Source organism: Lucilia cuprina, chromosome 4 (assembly GCF_022045245.1).
Source record: "Lucilia cuprina isolate Lc7/37 chromosome 4, ASM2204524v1, whole genome shotgun sequence".
NCBI lineage: Eukaryota > Metazoa > Arthropoda > Insecta > Diptera > Calliphoridae > Lucilia > Lucilia cuprina.
Window position 1 is genome coordinate 51305242 of NC_060952.1, and position 24409 is coordinate 51329650.

Consider the following 24409-nt stretch of genomic DNA (forward strand, 5'->3'; position numbering starts at 1 on the left):
AGAATATATATACTTTTATGGGTCTTAGACGAATATTTCAATGTGTTACAAACGGAATGACAAAAACAATATACCCCCATCTTTTTTGATGGTGGGTATAAAAATATCCGTCTACGCAGTCTCAATATTGTATTTCTACCCTTAAAAAGTTTTAATAATTTTGTTTGATATTAAATTTCGATATTTCATTTTTATTAAATTTCAGTTGACCAATGCCAAAGAAAGATCTTCATTTAAAATTATTCAAAATTTGAAATAAATTCGTTGTATTTGCTTGGAATTGGAACAATATTACCACTTGAAAATAATATTAAAGAAATAAAAACAATTAAAAATTTAGTTTTTTCTCAAAAAATTGTATATATAGGAAAATGTTACTATAAATTGTTATACTGAGTACTTAGTACATTTATTAGTTAAGCAAACAAGGCGAATAGACTATAAGGAGAAGTCCAAGGCGAATTCATTTGTAGTTTATTGTTGTTATTACAGTTATGGTTAACATTTTGTTCATAATTTTTAAATATTAATAATCCTGGAAGTATTTCTGTTACATCTTCGTTCTAAAAATTTTTCATTGAACAATTTGCCTCTTTAAATTCTAAAATATTCTGTATACACTTATTTTCAATTCTAATCAAATTTTTCTCCAAATTATTTTTAAAATAAGTACTGTATATGTTTCTAAAGCTAGTGTTTTATTTTTAGGATCTGGAATCGGATCGAAAGTTATTTTACTAAGTGTGTTCTGTGAATATAATGGAATCTTAAAAATTAATAATATATTTCCATCATGTAATGCAACGGAAGTTTTTATATTAACGTAACTGTCAAAGTCTATTATAAGGTCCATTTCTTTTGGGGTCAAAATGTCTGTCGGAATAATTCCTAATTTACTTGAAAATACCGCTTGTCCTATGTCGTCGATATTATTACGTAAAAGTGCTATATCATTATTAATTTGGTAAATGTGTTGCATGAAATATATTTCGTCCTCTAATGTTGCTATTATATTTTGAAAAATGTTCTTAAATTGGTTTAAGTATTTTCCCACGTAAATTTGTTGTATGTTGATATGGTCTGTTATATTTTTGATCTGATCCGAAAAGAAGTTATTTATTTGAGTCAAGTTATATTTAGTGTTGATTGAGAGCCCATTATTTTTATAAAGTTGTTTTAATGAATAATTTATATGTTCCTCGTCTTTTCTATCCATTGTTCCTGTTATAATTTTCAAACCTTTTCCTAACAAATTAACTAGTCCTCGCTTTCTTCTAAATAAAGGGCTTAAGTTAGCAATTTTGGCTTTAAGTATCGCAAAGTTTTTGTCAACAGTGTCCAGTAGTTTTTGTTTTTTTTTTGTGTATCTGTCGTGGTTGTTTTAAGTATCGCTACATTGTCAACAATTAATCTAAGGGTTTCCTCATACATGGTAACATTAATAATGTGTATTATTTTAGAATATGTTTCTATTGGTCTAATTTCATCCAGTTTGATTGGGATATATCCATTATTGTATGTCAAGTCTTGAATATCTAAGTATTGTTGTCATGATTAGTGTAAGTATTATGATCCAAGTCGTCATTTGAAAATAAATTATTTTGTAGATATTATGGTTGGGTTATTTCTGTCTTGATATTTTTTTCTGTGTTTAACATGGGTTTTGTAATATTTGTGTCCAGTTTTTACAGTTTGTAATTGGTCGTTATCTATCTTATTTGCGTTAACTTTCCCATATTTTGTGTGGTTCTACCACCTCTTATCTCCTTAATATAATTTGTTCCGTCTTCTAATTCTATATCTTTTCTAGATTCATTCAATTTCTGTATATATTTCTCCTTTTTCTGGTTTATTAGGTCGTGAATTTCCTTATATTTGTCTTCATGTATTTTACCATTTAGGAAATCAATCGGCGTAATACCTGTAGTGCTGTGTATTGTATTATTGTAGAACCCTATTATCCTTGTCATTTTGTCTTCCATAGTTCGTCTTTATTTCTGCTATCGTGTCTTAGTAACCGTATGTGTTCATTAATGGTATTGTGTAGTCGTTCGATATCTGCGTTTGATGTGTGATTACTGTTAGAGGTGGATTTCTATGTTTTCGTCCTTTAAGAACTGTTGCATTAGTATAGCCTTGAATCCGAGTTCATTGTCTACTATAATTTTGTTTATTTTCCGTATGTGTTAATTATTTGTAATAATTTGGATTTGAACTCTGTCCAATTCCTTTTATTTATCTGGAATGCAAGTGCGAATTTAGAAAATTTGTCAATTGCTATCATAAAAAGTTTCTTCTCTAGAGTGTAAAATACGTCTATGTGTATAATTTCGCGAGGCTTAGATTGGGTTTCCGTAATTTTATATGGTATCTTTGGAGGTTTCCTATCATATTTTTCCAGATTACATATTTCACAGTTGTTTATGAACTGCGTAATTCTTTCTTTCAAATGCGGGTTGTATATGCGAGTTATCAATTCTTTATATACTGCTTGAATACTTCGGTGGTTTTTGTCAAGATGTTCCTTTTTTATTTTCTCCGTAAGTAGTTCTTCATTCTCCACGTCCTCTGTAAGGATGAAACATCCTAATATTCTGATTATTTGCGAATAATTCGTCAAACGTTAATTAAAATAGCATTTAACTTTGATGGATTAAAATGATTTTTGAGTAATGTAATAGCGGTCTCACGGTCCAGTTCCTTCATATAATTATTTTTTCTTCTATTTCCAAAAATTGTTTTGTTTCTAATCCTTAGTGATCCTGATGTTGCCTTTGTTATAATAACCTGATTTTTAAATATGTTGATTGGTGATGATGTTTCCCTTATTGTTACATTGCTGGATTCTAACGCATTTATGCTCACAGATTCTGGTTCAATCCTAGATAAGGCATCGGCATTGCCATTTTTAGTTCCCTTCTTGTATTTTATTTTATAGTCAAATTCCGATAATTTTAATCTCCATCTTACAAGTTTGGAGTTGGGTTCTTTTATTGAAAAAAGCCAAGTTAACGGCTTATGATCTGTTTCTATAAGAAATTTGCGTCCGAAAAGATATGGCCTAAAATATTTTGTAGCCCATACAATGGCCAATAATTCTTTTTCTATTGTGCTATAATTTATTTCATGTGTGTTGAGAGTACGACTAGCGAAACATATTGGGTGATTGTCCTGTGAAAGGATAGCTCTTAGTGCATAGTTACTGGTATCAGTAGTGAGCGTGAATGTTTTTGTAAAGTCAGGATATGCTAGTATTGGATCATTAATTAGTAAAGTTTTAAGGGCATTGAAGTTTTGTGTCTTTTTTCAAATATTTCGTCATGGGTTTCGCGATTAATGAATAATCTTTGATAAATTTCCTGAAATAGCCAGGAAGGTCAAGAAATTGTTTAATTTGTTTAGTATTTTTTGGAATAGGGAAATTTTTAACGCACTCAACTTTCTTTGGGTTTGTCTTAATCCCTTCTGGCGTTATTATATGACCTAAGAAATCTGTTTCTTTCTTAAGAAATTCAGATTTATCTAATTGGATTTTCATGTTTGCATCCTTTAAACGGTCAAAAATAAGTTTAATAGAATTCATATGCCCCTGCAGTGATGTAGAAAATATGATTATATCGTTGTTTGTCGTCCTGATCTTGTGTTTTATAGCGGATGTAAATGAAAGTCCGTCATTTTCTTGGTAGAAAAGATCATGGTACTTATTTATCATTGCTAACAATTGTAATTTTTCCTCAGCATTTAGGTGTTCTACTCGAATCTGATCATTAATAGATCTAAAATATGACGCAAAATTAATTTCCATTTCCAAGGTTTCCGTTTTTGTTATTCCATTTTCATTTAATTCCCTAATATAATTCTCGTCGTCCTTATTATATTGGATTTCCTGTTCATCTTCGCTTTTAACAAGAAGAGGTAATGTGTTTCCTCCTATATTTATCGTATTTGTCACATAACAAATTTTAGCTTTCAATGGTCTAAGTAAATCGTTTCCTATAAGTCCGTCATAATATTCATGAAATTTAGTTATATAAAATCCCATTGTGTCAATTCCTCTACAGAATTTCTTAAAAATAGGGATTTTTGCTTTTTCATTAATATTTATTTGGTATTGCAATGTTTTTATAGGGATAGGGTGAACTTTCTGCATCCATTTAGGATGACATATATATAATTAGTTTGAGGTGTCCCAATTTAGTTTCCACTTTTATGTATGGTAGTTCCTTGAGGCAGAAAATCGAAAATTTTCACCTTGAGGATAATTGCGATTAATTGGTGTCTCAATGTTATTTACGTCCATGGGTTCAGGTCTAGGGAAATAGTTGTCACGTTGTACATTTTGTCTGTCCTGTTGTCTGAAAGGATTTCAGTTATTTTGTTGTTGATTTTGTCCGTTATGATTAGAGTTCCGATAGTCTCTTCTTTCCCAATTATTTGAGATATTTTAAATGTCATTCCGATAGTGATTTCGAGGGTTTGGTTGATTATATGAAAAGTGTGGTTGCGTGTTTCGATTGTTAAAAATCTTTGTATTATTAGAATTGTTGTTACCAACTTGTCGGTATGTTTGTCGATTTTTATGTCCTATTTTGTTCGGTGGTTTTCCATAGTTGGGAAATATTTCGTTTGTTGATGTGACGTACGCATAGCCAGCTTGGAATAGTATTTCCATTGCTACTTCAAGGGTCTGGGGTTCCTACATGTTAGAATTGTACGTATAGGTTCGGAAATTTTTTCCTTAAACACATTTAAGGCAGTTTTCATGTTATTTCTGGCACATTCATTTGCCGCTGGTCCGGAACCGATTGTCATAATTGTTTTATTGTTAAGACTTTTAAGTCTTTGTTTTATTTCATTATAAAATTCTACACTGTTAGTTTTGAAGGTTGTACCTTTTAGTTTATCGAACAGTTCCTCAATTCCACATCTGTCCCCGAAATTATTATGTAGCACGGTCTTTATACCTGTCCATGATTGTACTTGGCAATTGATCTCTATAACTTCTCTTGCCTTTCTAGTAATCTGAGAAAAGTAATTGTGAAGGTTCGTCGTAAACAGTAAGTATGGGATAGACCCTATCTATCAAGTTAATAAAGGTTTGTAAATCACGATAATGGGTCAATCCTAACTGAAGGTTTTTGATTTTCTTCTGTCATTATGAATAAATTTTTCAAACTTTTCTAAAATGAGTCTCCTTCTATTTACCCTTACTATATTCTTATTGGTCTTCCTGATTTTTTCTTATCCCTTAAATATTTATTTTTCATTTACAATGTACAATTCAATGAGAAATTCGATTTCCTTTTCGAATTCCTCTATCACATTCATTTAAATAATTTTCTTATATTAATTAGATATTTTAATTTTTTCTTAGGAACTAGTCTTACTTTTTAAATGGTGATAAGTTGATCCTCTTGGTTGTCTGATTATGTTGATTCCTTCTTTATTCCCTCTATGCAATGTTTTAAGCTGATTGTTGATTTGAGCTTTCCTTCATTATTAAAGTTTCCTTTGGGTTCTAGTTTTTTTTCACGTTTATATATATTTCGTTTTCAGTTTTGTCAATTCTATTTAATTTTTTTCACAAGCTTTTTTTCACGTTTATAATTACATATATATTTTTTTCAGTTCAGTTAATTTTTTTTTTAATTTATTCCTGGTTGTAGTAAAAATGTTAAACCTTTTTTATTTACAAAGTCCTGAGGAAATTTTTTATTAGTTTTATAATTTTAAGTTCTTTAAATTTAAATTATTTTCAATTTTATTCAATTTTTCACATTTATAATTATATTTTTACTTTTTTAGTTCTTCAATTAAATTTTTCAGTATCTTTTTTTACAGTTAAAAAAAATTATTCCTCCTGGTTGTAGCAGAAAATATTCAGTTTTCTTTTTACAAAGTCCTTGGGATTACAAAATTGTTCTTTTTCTTAAATTTCACTTAAAAATTATAGGACATAATTAAAAGTATCCAGCTTTTGAATTAGTCCTTTTTTTGACTACTTTGTCGCTTATTCTGAAGGGTCCCGTGGGAATAGCAGAATATTTTTTTTATTGTTTTCCTTTTCGCTATTAAACGTTTAACATACATAAGATCTTTTGTACTTATATCGCGAATCCTACCGACTGCGCCAATTAAAAGAACGTAATTTTAAAACAATAAAAAACACAGCTTGATGAGGTGTAATTATCAAATGCGCTTTATTAATTCAAAATTGTTTCTTATATACTAATTAACATATTGATTTATGTTTGTTAACTATAGTCGGTTTTGCCTACTTAGCATAAGTATGTTTTGTTTCCGTTCTTAAATTGGGTACAAAACAAACTTATATGGATTTTTTCAATTTATTAAAAAACAATAATTTCACAATTTTGATAATTGTTGAAAAGCAATTGTAAATAAAATAATTATTAGGAAAAATGCCTGTAAATAAATTTGGTAACAAATTTATTTATAAAAATAAAATGTAATGTAAAAAATAAAAAGTTGCAATGTAAGTAGTTATTTATATTATGTTGTTTCGTGTTAGGGGAATAATGGGAGACATTATAACAATTTATCTCATATGTTTCTTTAATTAACAAACTAATTCGGCATGAAGATATAAATACTTCTTCCTTATATAGAAACTAATTGTATTATTCTTTTACAAAAATACAAAAATTACCTCTTTAAATAAATTTGATGCTTATATTTATAGTTTCCCAGATATATTGCTGATTCCAGATATTTATATTGTTGAACAGGCATTTTTAATATGTATGTACGTTGATAAAGTTTTAATATAAAACTTTTCGAGTCTAGATTTTATAGGCCTCTATTGCTTATTTATGTTTTAGACAAATTGAATAACGAGAACCCGTGCCGGAAATTGATTGAAATGTATAAAATTTCGTTAACCCAATTTCGGCGTTTTCTCACTTTCCTAGCGATTTTAGGAATGGATTCCTGTTATCCGACTGGGCTAAAATTTTACACAATTAAGTTTTTGGCACTATTAAATAAAATAAGATCCATCTAAACAAAATTGATATTTTTGACCACCTTTAATTTTCATATTTGTATTTTCTCGATGAAAATAAAATAATTACTTGGTAATGTGTGGTAATGACTGTTGGTGGTTCGAGCCCTGCTTGATTGCAATTATTTTTTTTAAATGACTTTGTTTATTTTTTTTTTTTTTTGTAAAACTGTTAACAAAGTTTTAATAATTCAACTAGTTAATAGAGCATTAAGTAAACAGCTGGAGTAAGAAACTCGGACATAACTGAAGCCTGGGTTCAAATCCCGACTGCGGAAAATTTTATTTTTGTAATTACAATCAGAATATGACTATTATTATTTCTTTGTTTTTAATATGTAAATTTATAAATAGATATTCCTTTACAATTTGTAACAAAGTAAATACCTCTACGATTTGAACTCGGAGGATTTCGAGAAAATCGCATTTTTTTGCAATATTTTAGAGAATATGTATTAATTCTTTACTGTGGTACATTTAAAATAAAGTGTTTTGCGAGTATTATAGTCCAGATAATATAAAATATATATACAAAGTTTTATTAAAATCGGACATTCTTAACCCATAAAGTCCGGAGTTCAAAGATCAAATTTTGTAATATTTGGGAATTCTCAGTGTACCATACCGAAATAATATTTATTTGTCGGTCATATTTACCAAAAATTACTAGACTTTATCGTAAAGGAAAGCTAAATTAACCCTTTGAGGCACTTGGGAACAATTTAACACCAACGTTAAAAAATTCGAAAAAACACTATCTATTTAAATTATGCTCTATATAATTAGAGGAATAAGAGATATAAAACAAAAAATTATATATTAAATATGGAAAAATATACTTTAACCCTTTTTGACTATGGAATTAACTTGATGCTTTTTTACGGACGATTTTCAATCAAAAATGTCTAAACAAACTAACTTTATGTGGTCAAAAAGGATTAAATCATAAGCTTTTAAATCTAATATTTAATTTTTTATATTATTTCTGTATATTTCCTATAATTATATATAGCATTATTTAAATTGATTGTTTTAAATTTTTATTATTTTATTTAAATTGTTATTTTAAACAAAAGACTTCATAAATAATATTTCGACATGGTATTATGAGAATTCACAGATTTTGCAAAATTTGACCTTTGAACTCCAAATTTTATGGGTTAAGAATGTCCGATTTGGAATATATGTTTTTTATTATATGGTCTTAAATACTCTGAAAATACTTTGCTTAAAATGTGCAACGGTAAAGAATTAATAAGTATTTTCTAAAATTTTCCGAAATCCGACAGCTAAGTGGTGGTGTAGAAATGTGTGTGGCGAACTGGCAGCCGGAAGATTCCATGTTCAACCCCGGCTTTTTATACCCACTATCAGAAAAGATTTTGTCATTCCGTTTGTAACACATCGAAATATTGGTCATAGACCCACAAAAGTATATATAATCTGGGTCCTCATTAAATTCTAAGACGATCTAGCCATGTTTGTCGTCTGTCTGTTTAAGGCACGATAGAGTCCGAATGGAAAGACCTGGATGGTTAAAATTTCAAATAAATATTTGTTATAGGTAAGGTCTTTTTGGTATTGAAAATGGACAATATCGGTCCACGTTTTCGGATAGCCCTCATACAAGTGGCCCCTCGGAAAGAAACTTTAACAGTCATGAATATAGTGATGAAATTCGACATAGCTAAGTATCTTATGATCCAAAATTTGTATGAAAATCGGTCCATAATTGCCCCTAACCCCCATATAAGGTCCCTTCGAAAAATGACTTTAACGTTCATTACTGGCTTAAAAATACTAGTATATAGATGAAACCCGACATAAGTTTTATACGAATCGAAATCTATCTAAAAAGGATCGGTCCATGTTTGACCTTACCCCAACGCTAATTGATGGCTTAAAAATACTAGTGTAGCAGTGAAATTCTACACAAATAAATTTAATACGAACCAAATTCTGTCTTCCAAATTTTATGAGGATCGACCCATAATTGACCCTGCCCCCCTATATAAGGTTCCCTTCAGAAAATTATTTAAACGCTTATAACTGGCCTAAAAATACGAGTATATAGATGAAATTCGACATATGTAAGTTTCATTCGAGTCAAACGAGGTTTGATGGTGGGTATTTAAGATTCAGCATAGCCGAATATAACACTCTACTTCTTATTTTTTACTTTTTATTATTTGTTCTATAAACAACTCAACTTACGAAATTACTTATTTTCTACTTACTTCTGGAGTTAAGTTTTTACTGTTTACAATAACTTTAAAAATTTATTTACATATAAGTTCAAAATTTATTACTAAATTTAAAATTTACAAATTTTAGCAAAAATTTAAAAAATCGATTTTTCCCCTTGTAAATGCACTTTAAAACTTCACATATATTTTAGGTCCTTCTTTAATTCAAAGACCGAATTGTATATCCTGGAAATTATGATGGCAAATATAAAATTATTTTAACAAGAACAATAATGCTTTACAGTTAATTTTTATGTATGTATGTATGTTTGTATGCATGTATGTAGGTATGTATGTACATATGTATTCTCGTGCATATAATGTCTTTTTCCTTCTGAAATTATACTATACTATTTTTTAAAAAGTTTTAAAGTTTTTGTTTGATATTAAATTATGTAGTCATTTTTATTAAATTTCAGTTGACTAATGCAAGAAAGATCTTCGTTTAAAATTATTCTAAATTTGAAATAAACTCGTTGTAATTGCTGGGATGTACCAATATTGACACTTGAAAATAATAATAAAAAATAATCTGAAAATGTTTTTGATAATTTTGTTGCAATAGCACAACTTTTGACAATGTTTATTGCTGCAGAAGGGACTATTGGGTCAAATGAATTGTGTAAATGCTTGAATTAACGCTTAATATAAACGATTATTGTTAATTGTAATGCAGTTCAAATGCAGTCTAAATACACCCTACACACTAGTAACACTTGCATTAGTCTATTTAATTTTTTGAGAAGCGGTATATGCTATACAAGAATAGGCTCTTTACAAAATTCGACTCAAAAAATTGAATATATACGAAAATGTTGGATGTATTTTTATGTAAACACATACAAAAAATAAAACATCTGTTTCCATTTATTTGTTATTGTTTTATACCCCAGATCGGCAAAAAGCTTTGTTAAGAGCTTTCTTGCATTCTTAATTCCACACGCATATATGCTGACACATGTATAAAGAACGATTTATTTATTACTCTCTGCCGATGTAGGTTTTATACCAATCGTGTAAACACAAAAAATATAAATCAACGACTTTTGTTCTCTTTTTTGTTATACAGATAGAATTTTATTTAACTTTTTCATTGGATTTTACCCACTAAACAATTTTTGCCGAATTCGTACCGACAGTCTGCACAAGTTGCCGATTTCGTATCCGAATTCTGTCAGAATTCGTTACGAAAATCGTATGAAAGGTTGCTCGGAGTTTGGAACTCTCTGTCTGAGGAAATTCGGAAAAATGTGCAGAGTTGTCGGTCTGAATTCGTTACAAAATGTAAATTCCTTGAGATATTCTGAAGAAATTTTCGACAAATCTAATTAAAGTCGGACAAATATCTGATACCATACCTGACATTCTTTCGACATTTCGTACGAAATTTTGATCAAATATAGGAATGTCTGATAAAATAACTGACAGTTCGTATTAAAGTCTAATTAAATATAAGAAAAGTTGGATAAATGTCTAATAAAATGTCCGACAGTTCATACAAAAGTCTAATTAAGTATAAGAAAATGTCCTGAATATTCCGATCAACGTCTGATGAAAACTATTTTTATAAATATAATTTATTATGGTTTAATTTTATTAATTTTAATAAGGGTGCATAAATAAATAATATAAATTTTTATTTTTAAAATTAGTAAAATTAAACAATAATACTTACGTATTATATACGAAAATAGAGTTTATTGTATACATGTAAAAATTAAACCATATAAAATTATGTAATAGTACCCTACACCACTATAGTGAGGAGGGTATTATACGTTTGTGCTGATGTTTGTAACATACAAAAATATTGGTCCAATACCCACCTTAAAGTATATCGATCGATTCAGAATCATTTTTTGAGTCGATTAAGACATGTCCGTCCGTCCGTCTGTCCGACTGGCTGGCTGTCCATGTAAACCTTGTGCGCAAGGTATAGACCGCAATTTTCAAGATAATTTGATGAAATTTGGACCAAGCATGTTTTTTGGTACAAGGAAGCCTACTGAAAATGGTTGAAATCGGTCCATTATTTCACCTAGCCCCCATATAACCGTACCTCCCAATTTGAACTTTGTATGCCATAATTACGTCAAATATTCTGCTATCTCTCTAAAAATTGACACAAATAAGTTTTATATAAGTATAAATGACACTGCAGATTTTCGTAAGGATCGGCCCTTATTTGACCCTAGCCCCCTACAAACCCCCCTTCAAAAAATGACTTGAACGTCTAAAATTGATTTGTAACCATTTGTATCGCAATGAAACTCAACAAAACTTACTGTTATTTAAAAATATATCCTTTTCCCAAATTTACCGAGGATCGGCCCATATTTGACATATATAAAGCCTTTTTAGAAATTTTAGTTTTTTATCAATAAATGGCTTAAATATTTTGGAATTGTGGTAATATTCAACATAAAAGTTTCTTTATAAAAAATAAAAATTTTATAATAAGTAAAAATTTTAAAAATATATTCATGGTGTAGGGTATTATATGGTCGGCCATGCCCGACTATACTTTCCTACTTGTTTTTTGCTAATTTTTGTGTATTAACAAAGTTTAAAGAAATTTAAACAATAATCATCACACATGCAGATGTTATTTACTTCATTTCCAATAACCAACTGAGAAAGTAAAATTTAAATTCCCTTTTAAAGTACAGTTGACGAATTTCAAAATATAAACAGGTTTGTGCATGATTTTTATAAAAAAAAACAAAATTTCTTTAGATAATGTGCTGAGTTGTCGCAAAGTTTTCTTACAAAAGTAGTGAAAAGGGGAATAAAATGACTGAGCAAAAAATATCAGAAAATATGCAGACTAATCTGTTAAATATCTAAAGGAAATTTATATGTTTCGCTTCAGAATATATTCTGATTTCGATAAAGAAAATTGTAAAAAAATAAATAATATGTGTTTGTGTTATTAAAATTATGTAAGAATTGTTTTTTGTGCGAATTTTGGACCTGATATATTGAATATTTGTTGTGTTAGCTTTGTGTTGAATTCACACAGAACACGTAAGGGTGAAGAGAGAAAGCTCTTTTTTTTCGTGGCAAAGCTTGAGTTGGCAATATATGTGTATTATCTATGTATCGGATATTATTCGAAAGCCATTTTATGTCTAAAAGATAATATAGGAATAAAAAAAAAAAATAGTCCTTCGCCAATCTGCAGATTAGTCTCATAATTGTCTTAACAGTAAAATTCCCTTTCGACAATGTGCATACAAGTCTCATGTTAATCGTTTAATATTTTAGAAAATGTGCAGAAAAGTCTAACAAAAAGTTTGCCGATTATTCTTTAAAATGTCTAAAGGAAATTTAGGCTTAAATATATTATAGGTATAACTCTCCGATTATGAAAAAATTTATACCACATATAGGGCTTTCAATTCTATGACTTGTGATATATGTCTTTTGGTCAACAAATGTATAGTTTTGGAGTTATAGACCATCAAAGTTAAACTTATATATATTCGATATCTTCTCTAATTATTAACTGATCCTGGCAATATATATCGTTAGAAAGAGCTTTGAAATACCTTTTAAAAGATATATAATAGAGTTTTTTTGATGAAAGTGCCGTTATTTCATAAAGAGACAAAAAATTCTTAAAGTGAAAAATTATTTGAAAAAAATCGCGCGATTTTTAAAAAAAAAAAAAAAAAAAATATATATATTATATATATTATATATATATAATATATTATATATATATATATATATTATATAATATATATATATATATATATATATATATATATATTATATATATATATATATATTTTTCTTTTTTTTCCAAATAATTTTTCGTCTGCGGCTCTATCATCCAATTTTCGAATGTTTACCCATAAAAATTTGAATTTTTTGGGGGGGGTTTACAAATACAACATTTCATTACCCAAAAAAATTAAAAAAATTGGCGGCGCTACATACCCATTTCCGAGTATTTACCCAGAAAAATCGCAATTTACTCTATACACAAAAATCGGTACCTTCTTATGAATGAATTTTTGATATAACAGAGCTTTTATTAACAAAGGTTAATATAAAAAGTACAGTTTGTATTAATCCTTCTCAATAGGCTAATAAATTAGCTTCTATTATATATCGTTGGAAAGGTATTTTGATGTAATTTTCAATACTTTACGTATATTTAGTTTAGTACTTTATATAGTTATAATACTTTATTCCTGCCAAAACAACAACAATTAACTAATATCAAATAAAAAACATTAATTTTAGGTACTTTACCTTATTCCAACTACAATATCGTCTATATTTATTAAGATATCATCAAATGAAAGTTTGAAATCTCTTCTGCGATTTTTCCAATATATATCAGTAACGTTATATCGATGGATTTACGAAATAACGGCATTTTTGTCAAAAAACTCTATATAAAAATTACTTTTTTGTGGAATTGGTCCTCAAAGGGTTAATAAAAAAGATCATATTATATATCGTTGAAAAGGTATTTCAGACCTCTTCCTAATGAATGATATATATATATATATATATATATATATATATATATATATATATATATATATATATATATATATATATATATATATATATATATATATATATATATTATATATATTATATATATATATATATATATATATATATATATATATATATATATATATATATATATATATATATATATATATATATATATATATATATATATATATCGAAGCTCTATAACTCCATAACTATACATTTGTTGACCAAAAGACATACACCATAAATCCTAGAATTAAAAGGCCTATAAGTGGTATAAATTGGAGAGTTATACCCAATGTATATTAGTTCCGAAATTTATATTATTCGTTAATTACAGAACATTTCTGCTATCAGACATGTCTGAAAAAATTGTTTACTGGGTAAGTACGTAAAGTGTGTTCGTGCCCTTTTCTCGTAATGTGGTAGGAAATGATGTATTCGGATACATTTGTACTTTCATATTTTTGTTATTTTATGTAAACAAAAAAAAAATAACTCATACAAGTGTATTAAATACACACAGAACTTGTACATGGGAGTCAGTAATATTTCTTACCCTCGGTAACACTTTTATTTATTTTTACGCTATTAATACAGTATCAACCAGGGTGCACTACCCTACCAGCAAATTTGAGTTTAATTATAAAGGCTCAATTTTATGTTTCTCAGTGCTAAGTTAAACAATTTACAGAAACAAAATACATATCTTTCTAATTTTGATCATAATTTTGTTAAATTTTAGTTTATGCCAAAAGGAAAATTAAATGATAATAAGTAGATAGAATAAAAATTTCAAAAATTAACACTTTTTAATACACAAAGAAGATAGTTTAATACATAATCATTCTTGCTCTCAAAATTCAGAAGAAGAAGTGTTTGCACATTTCAGTAAATATATTTATTGTTATGGTAAACTGGAAATTTACTACATTTACGCACTTTTATGTATAAAAAGTTACTTGAAACTGAAACGAAATTGACACATCAAGTAAGTATTAAACAGGCGAAACAGTTTTTTTTCAGAACGGGGTCACTTTTCATTCACTCAGATTAAATCAAATTAGATTGTTTTAAACTTTAGGCTGTAACGTTATTGTTACAATTTGTATAGAAATTGTTGGCAGGCTTATCAGGTATATGCATCACTACAATAATACAAAAACAAAATACTTGTTGTTTTGTTTTTGTACATGTATGAGCTCAGTGTCAAACTAAATCAAAATATTTTTTGATATTTGTCTTTAAAAAATCTTAATATTATTTCAACAAATATCCAGTGATTTTAAATGGAATTTTGAGAGATATGCATGTTTATATACTTATATTAAGGTGACTATATGGGTCATATTGGTATATGTTACAGAGGACCTGGCAATGGACCCAGAAAAGCAAGATTTTTAATATCTGGAATAACCAAATGAGCTACCAAAGATTGTTGATATCTGAATTGTTCCAATTAGAGGTCTGCACAAAGGTATTTGTATATGCACTTGATCAGCAAATACTCTTATTCGCAGTGTCGCTTAAAAAGAGTACTCTTTTTTTGAGTACAACAAAATCGTCGAGTAACTATTTGTTTTATTCAACTATATTTGGTGCTTGCAAATACATGTACTTTTTTCACTTTTATTCGAAAATACTAAGCACTTCATACCGAGTACACGTTGCGAGGATAAAACTGAGCGTTGTACATACACAATACATACATACATACATACATACATACATACATACATACATACATACATACATCCATACATCCATACATACATACATACATACATACATACATACATACATACATACATACATACATACATACATACATACATACAAAACAAGTAATATTTCTATATTCGGCTGTGCCGAATCTTATATACCCTTCACCAAGTATGTTTTTAAAAACAGTTTTTGTTTATTTTGTATCTCTGCACACATGTCACACATAACATACACACAGACAAATATAAACTGTAGCAGAAAGAAATATTAACCGTTGTACTGTAATACCACCGTCAAACTGTATTACCACCCTCAAACAAATATGAGCTGTATTACCAACATATTACTGCTTTATCTCCTTGTTCTTCTTATACCATTTACTTTCGTGAGAACAGAACAGCCTCCAAACAAACAAAAAATGCACAGCTGAATAAAACGAAATACATCTACACACGCACATGTACATCTTTATCCAATTCACAGTGTTGTTGTTGCTTTTTTAACAAAGCATGAAAAAAATGTGGCTTTTTTGATGAAATTTTCAGAGGTTGTCTCGGAGTTTTGCTCATATCTCCGTTATTTATAGACCGATTTTGCTGATTTTAAATAGCGATCTTCTCGAAAGCATGTCTAACTGAATTATTGAAGATTCTGATCTCGCCGATATCCGGGGACCTCTAAAAACTGATTTCAACAGACAGACAGACGGACATGGCATAATCGACTCCGCTATCTTTATAAGGTTGGAAATTATATTACATATAGAAATTACAAATGGAATGACAAACTTATATATACTCTTCTCACGAAGGTGAAGGGTATAATAGCAGTTGTGCTGAATTTGAAGAAGTTTTATTAGTAAATGTAAATGGTTTTCACGGTATTCTCTAATATTAAAAAATAAAAATATCGCAAAAAATGTTCATTATTATAAAATAGCTAAAATATTTATTATTGTTTCCTTATACAAATATGCCTATATAAATATATATACACATATATATATATATATATATATATATATATATATATATATATATATATATATATATATATATATATATATATATAGAGGTCTAAATTTTTAAACATAGTGTTCCTCCTAGTTTGTATATTGATTTGGAGAAGATAAATCAGGAGTCCAATGGTTTTCCTGGGATACAAGTCACCTCCCTTTGGCAGTTAAAGATTTTGAAAAGACCACTCAGTGGGGTTTTTCTAATAATTCTTTGGATCACTTTATAAGTTTCTCTATTTTATATTTTTAATGTTATTGGTTAAACATCTCATAATTATATTTCATTGATTTATATTTGTTCTAGAAATCTAAATTAATGTTTTATATCGAAATTGCCTCATTATTATCCTTTAAACATTTTTAAGGCAAATAACATCACATTTTCACACAATAAGGATATGATTTTTGCAAATCGCAATTGAAAAATACTTAACACTCGTCCTTTTAAAAATAAATTCCAAAAAGTAATTAAAAAATAATTTGAAAACCCCAACAAAATACTTTATTGATATGCAAATTCTAATGAAATATAATAAAATGCTACAACAAATGTACCAAAATTTGTATTTTAATATTTTTTCTTGGGTTTCCCATTTGACACAATCTCTACTTTTAATTAGAAAACATAAATTTACTTTTTACCTGTTTTTTCGAATTTTATTTATGAACAAAAATCAAAATTCTCATAAAAAAACTTAGTTGATTCACTGTGAATATTAAAGTTTGAATGTATTTTAGACCACTTTTATGTTAAAACTCACACATTTCTTGGAAACTTTAATTTTGGAAACTTATTAGAATAGGAGTGTATGATTAGTATTTTAAAAGTGAAATCGGTAGATTGATCTATGGACTCAGCAGATTTGCTGCATCTATTTCATCCAAACTCATATTGTATTGTTTTTTTTTAAATGCAATAATTCCGATAATCCTGAAAACCCAGTTTTGAAAAAGGACAATTTATCGATCTCCCTAATAATAACACATTTATAACATTTTGCTTTCTTAATAGAATACCACCCTTGGTTGGATATGCTGTGCACCATGCATATGGCTGCGCACTTCTGCAACTGTTCATAAAATTGCAATTACTACTGCAACCTTGTTAGTCACTTCTCTGCTTGTTGCATCGCCAATATTATTTTTAATAAGTACTGCACCATCACAACTGCCACGAGATTGTTATTCAGACGATGAAGATTGTATGCCGACAGCAGCTCCGCCTCCTGAGTGCTTGGATCCTGTGTGTAAAATAGCAGCGTCAAGTATACATGCAAAACTCAATTGGAATTTCGATCCTTGCGTGGACTTCAAAAACTTTAGCTGCTCATCCAGTTCAAACATTAATGGACTGGCAAGTCTACGTGCTATTCGTAGTGCACAGGAATCTGTTGATTTGCAAATGCAACGTAAGTATATTTGTGATTTCTATTGAATTGCTTCGTTGACTTTGTCAACAAATTTAAATTTGATACACAAAGAAATTTTAAATTATACATCGTGATACTATATTCAAAAAGTGTTAACTCACGTAATTAATATACTGATTTATCGCATTTTCAATTCAAATCGGTGCATTATTTACATAGCTCCGAACTAACTACATATGAGTTTCTTCTTGCTTTTTGTTTATTTTTTAATTAATATTTAATTTAAAAAATTGTAACTTTTTACTTTTCCCTGACTAGAGTTTTGGGGAGTAAGGTTAAAGTTCGACAATATGGTCCAAAGGAGTTCAGATAGCTATTTCTTTATTGTTTCCACGGCACAGAATGCTTATATATCTACTCCATAATGGGATTGGAGTGGATATATTAAAAAAATATTTTTAACTCAAGAATAAGATGTTTTCAGTATTTGACACTTCATTTTTTTCAAAATGGACGCTTTTGTTGGTTTTTTCATCGAAAGATCAAAAACCACAGTTCTTAAGGGAAATGGACTAAGCTTTATTTTGAAAACAATAATCAAAAAAACTATTTAAAAAAATAGGGGAAAACGTCAATTTGGATTTTAATTTGACATACGCAAATTTTTAACAATCTAATAGTTTATCATATATGTCAAAGTTGTCAGTTGGTACCTAAAGGAATTGTCGATCGGTACCCAACTCTATGTATTGGTAGAATTTTTGTATATGTGTTGGAGCTCCAACCTCTTTCAACACACTCTCCAAACATACATAGTTGAATAAAATCGTACATAAATATATTGGGAAAAATAAATTACATATAAATTTCTACTGTCGCATATTTTTCAATATATTTTACCCATATGTGATCAGTAAACATTAAATTAGTATATTTTTCGGACTTTAAATAAATTTTCAAATAAAAAATAAGATTATTTTAAATATATTTTTCAGTTCCAATACCAAAATTTACAACCTTGTTTCTCAGTTTTAATTTCAACATAGAAAAGTTAATTGTCAAAAGAATTAATTTTTTTTTTTTAGTTTGTGAATAATAAGAATATTTCGGATTGGTAAATGAAACGAAAAAATTTCCAGCAAGACCATTTATCCCGGTATTTTCGCGATAAAGTTTTAAAGCATTACGAGAGAATTGAGCTCTCACAAGTGTGTTGAATATACACAGAACTCGTGAAGAGAGGAAAATTTTGTTGTTGTAAGACAGTGAAAAACTGTAGTTGTTTTGGTGAGCGAAAGAGTACTGCACTGAAAGAAAAATTGTGTATACCAAAAAAAAATTTACGGACAAAATTAAAAATTGAAATTTATTTCATATATCATTAATGAAATTGTCTACATTAATGATGAAAATTATGACAGTTTCGTAGCAAAATAATATTGTTTATGTGTGCGGAATTTAATTTATTACGTTGTTTAGAACCAATGAATTTTAAGTCTGAAAAAATCTGTTCACATAGATAAGTTAAGTGAAAAAATGACAAACATTTTTGATAATTCTTTTTAATTCTGGATATAATAAATCATCTAAATTTTGCCAAAATTCGGTGATATTCGGATGATATTTTATTAAAGGTGAATTCACTACGAAGTATTATTAACTCCGCTTGGATTTCAAAATCATACTTGGTAACGTCACAATTTAAGGCATTAATGCAAAGATCAAGCAGGAGCTATACTTTCTTAAAATCTTGGAACCTCTCTTCAAAGTTGGAAAATAATGTTTCAAATATTATGTATTATTCATGAATTTTAGATAGTTTTAAGTTTTTACCAATATATAAATTATTAAAAAGAAGTAAAGTTTTTTGAAAGTTTGATAAATCTTCAGCTTAAATTTCTGAAGAAAGTAAAAATATTTAAAAATAAAAAGTTTATTTGAAACATCAAATAAAGTTTTTTTCTTTACCCTGTAATTATATATTAAAATCATTTAGTAATGCTGTAGTGTCCGCTAAAAATGCCAGATCTAAAATAAAATCATTGTCACTTAAAGGCTGTATTTCGGATTTGTACATGTTTTAGGTCTATATGAATTGAAGCACATCTTTCAAATCATATAATCTATTAAGATATTAACCACGACTTAACCATCGAACCTTGGTAAACATTTTTAAATCGGGGTGAGCTACATTTTTGGTTTTTAAAAAAATTTACAAATTTCCGATGGGTCACTGAAGACTTCATAGAGGAGTGGTCTGCTAAAAATTTGGAAGCAATGGCGGTCTGGTGAATAATACAATGCAAGGAATGGACGGAGATTCCATGCTTTTTAACTGTCCTATGAAATCTTCATACTTACCAGTCATAACGTTAGCACCATCTGTGCAAACTCCTGCTAATTTTTTAATATTTATTAAAGAAAAAAATTTTCATTTATAATATCAAATAACAGTTTTCCCGTTACATTTCCATGAAATGTTTCAAGAGAAAACATTTCATCTGACACAAATGATAAGTTGACACAAATCATTTATATCTGTGCTTTCATCTATGAAAATGAAAAAAATTCACAGTTTTTTAATTTTTCAGTAATCTGTTGATCTGTTCGCCGAACTACGCTATTTCGAGATAACGGGAGGGACTTTATAAACTTTAAATTGTACTTAAATTTTTCAAAACAGTTATATAAAATATTTTTAAAAATATTCCATCAGAAAATGGTCTACCCTGTTTAACAATATCTAAACTTATAAGAGTTGACAACTCTTTTTTTAAACTTTTATCATATAAATTCTTTTCGTTGGCTTCCCAATCAGATAACCAATTCCGTAATGTAAAAAAGATTTTACATCTAATATTTTCTCAGATATACGATTTTTGGTATTAATGTAATAATTTTAGCTCTGTTATTTTCTCATATATACGAATTATATGTATTTAATTCATATAGGAGGTGCCCTATTGCGGGAATCTGTCTCTTCACAAGAAAGACAAAAATTTCTACATATACTGAACCTTGTTTCCTGGGCAAGAAGATACCAGTGACAGACAAAGTTAAGTACTTAGGTGTAATACTTGACCGGAAATTAAAATGGAGACACCACATAGAGGATAGGATCAACAAGGTACATCGGGTTGGGCGACGTAGGAGAACCATAGGCATGAAATGGGGTCTTAGTCCTGCTATGACAAATTGGCTTTATAAAAGTGTAATTAGACCAATTCTAGCTTATGCTTCATTAATCTGATGAACTGCTTTAGACAAAAAGTGCAATATCAAACTTCTACAGGGAGTTCAGCGTACATGCTGCTTGGGTATAAGTGGTGCCATGTGTACTACTTCAACCAAGGCTCTGGAAACGTTGCTAGATATTCCACCCATTTAAACATATATAAGATATATGGCGGCGCTTTACTTTAGGCGAACTAGCCGAAAACGGTTATAGGACACGTCATCAATGTATACTGGACACATTGGATGGTTATACACATTTATCGGACGTGATCGCATACCAGACACAGAATATGTCGGAAACTCTAAATTAGGGACAAAGTGGGCCTGGGGTTCTACATTGGAACATTGGAGCAAGTACCAGTAGGAGTCCGTTGTTACACGGATGGCTCTAAATTGGAGGACAAAGTGGGGCTGGGGTTCTATATTGAAGACCCAGAAACGGAAATATACCACCGCTTACCAAATCATAACACAAGCTTCCAGGCAGAAGTACGAACAATAACGGAATGCGTAAATTGGATTAGAATAAACATGGCGCCCACAGCGCTTAACATATTTACCGACAGCCAGAAGGCAATTAGGGCGATATCAGGTGATAGAACCAAATCTAAGACAGTAATGGATTGTAAGAAAACTTTAACTGAATACTCTTCCAGAGGTAAGGTTCACATTATATGGGTACCAGCCCACTCGGGAGTAGTCGGTAACGAAAGGGCGAATGTAGTAGCTTTAAAAGGAAGGGAGCTCGAGGCAGTTAACCTGACAAACGCAAAACCATTCGACGCAACAAAAACTGATCTAAAAGTATGGGTGAGAGAAACCCATAAGGCCTCTTGGAATAATGAAACAGTGGGTAGAACCACGAAGATTCTATGGGGTGACCCTGATGAGAGCAAGACGAGAAATCTCCTCAAAATGAGCAAGTCTGAGGTTAGTATGATGGTACGTATTCTGAGTGGACACATAGGATTACGTGCACATCTATACAAAATTGGACGTGCGGATTCAGACGAATGTAGAGCATGTGGAGAGGACAGTGAAACTCTGGAGCACTTTCTTTGCCACTGTCAGGCATTCGTCGAAGTTAGATCCAAGTATTTTGGAAGTGATGTTATTCCGGAAATAACATTCCTAACTAACACTGATTGGAAGATTCTTAGGAATTACGTTCAGGAAACTGAGTTCCTGAACACTGAAAAATGATTCAGTCAGTTCCGTTTTTTTTTTTTTTTTTTTTTTCATGATAAGGAGCGCACAACAGGCCTGATAGTGGCCTAGGTGTATTTCTTCGGATTTGATGTAGTATACATCCTCCTATCAACCTAACCTAACCTATCATTTTAGACGGTTTTTTGCTTCTCCCGAAAAATTTTTTCAATGTGACTTAGGGCTTTTTTGATTTCATATGACGAAATATTACATATAATAAACAAATAATACCATAACTACCCAATGTATATTAGTTCCGAAATTTATATTATTCGTTAATTACAGAACATTTCTGCTATCAGACATGTCTGAAAAAATTGTTTACTGGGTAAGTACGTAAAGTGTGTTCGTGCCCTTTTCTCGTAATGTGGTAGGAAATGATGTATTCGGATACATTTGTACTTTCATATTTTTGTTATTTTATGTAAACAAAAAAAAAATAACTCATACAAGTGTATTAAATACACACAGAACTTGTACATGGGAGTCAGTAATATTTCTTACCCTCGGTAACACTTTTATTTATTTTTACGCTATTAATACAGTATCAACCAGGGTGCACTACCCTACCAGCAAATTTGAGTTTAATTATAAAGGCTCAATTTTATGTTTCTCAGTGCTAAGTTAAACAATTTACAGAAACAAAATACATATCTTTCTAATTTTGATCATAATTTTGTTAAATTTTAGTTTATGCCAAAAGGAAAATTAAATGATAATAAGTAGATAGAATAAAAATTTCAAAAATTAACACTTTTTAATACACAAAGAAGATAGTTTAATACATAATCATTCTTGCTCTCAAAATTCAGAAGAAGAAGTGTTTGCACATTTCAGTAAATATATTTATTGTTATGGTAAACTGGAAATTTACTACATTTACGCACTTTTATGTATAAAAAGTTACTTGAAACTGAAACGAAATTGACACATCAAGTAAGTATTAAACAGGCGAAACAGTTTTTTTCAGAACGGGGTCACTTTTCATTCACTCAGATTAAATCAAATTAGATTGTTTTAAACTTTAGGCTGTAACGTTATTGTTACAATTTGTATAGAAATTGTTGGCAGGCTTATCAGGTATATGCATCACTACAATAATACAAAAACAAAATACTTGTTGTTTTGTTTTTGTACATGTATGAGCTCAGTGTCAAACTAAATCAAAATATTTTTTGATATTTGTCTTTAAAAAAATCTTAATATTATTTCAACAAATATCCAGTGATTTTAAATGGAATTTTGAGAGATATGCATGTTTATATACTTATATTAAGGTGACTATATGGGTCATATTGGTATATGTTACAGAGGACCTGGCAATGGACCCAGAAAAGCAAGATTTTTAATATCTGGAATAACCAAATGAGCTACCAAAGATTGTTGATATCTGAATTGTTCCAATTAGAGGTCTGCACAAAGGTATTTGTATATGCACTTGATCAGCAAATACTCTTATTCGCAGTGTCGCTTAAAAAGAGTACTCTTTTTTTGAGTACAACAAAATCGTCGAGTAACTATTTGTTTTATTCAACTATATTTGGTGCTTGCAAATACATGTACTTTTTTCACTTTTATTCGAAAATACTAAGCACTTCATACCGAGTACACGTTGCGAGGATAAAACTGAGCGTTGTACATACACAATACATACATACATACATACATACATACATACATACATACATACATACATACATCCATACATCCATACATACATACATACATACATACATACATACATACATACATACATACATACATACATACATACATACATACATACAAAACAAGTAATATTTCTATATTCGGCTGTGCCGAATCTTATATACCCTTCACCAAGTATGTTTTAAAAAACAGTTTTTGTTTATTTTGTATCTCTGCACACATGTCACACATAACATACACACAGACAAATATAAACTGTAGCAGAAAGAAATATTAACCGTTGTACTGTAATACCACCGTCAAACTGTATTACCACCCTCAAACAAATATGAGCTGTATTACCAACATATTACTGCTTTATCTCCTTGTTCTTCTTATACCATTTACTTTC

General features: G+C 29.2%; 2 protein-coding genes across 2 annotated transcripts in view; both read left to right on the forward strand.

Annotated features, from left to right (window-relative positions):
- LOC111687492 overlaps positions 1-17969 on the forward strand; it is a 61405-nt gene extending 43436 nt beyond the window's left edge. Inside the window, exon 3 of the mRNA XM_046947806.1 lies at positions 17547-17969. Within this exon, the coding sequence (XP_046803762.1) occupies positions 17547-17969 (423 nt within the window). The remainder of the gene's footprint in view (positions 1-17546) is intronic.
- A 4685-nt stretch (positions 17970-22654) lies between these two features.
- Positions 22655-24409, forward strand: part of LOC124419195 — an 87190-nt gene continuing 85435 nt past the window's right edge. Inside the window, exon 1 of the mRNA XM_046947807.1 lies at positions 22655-22678. Within this exon, the coding sequence (XP_046803763.1) occupies positions 22655-22678 (24 nt within the window). The remainder of the gene's footprint in view (positions 22679-24409) is intronic.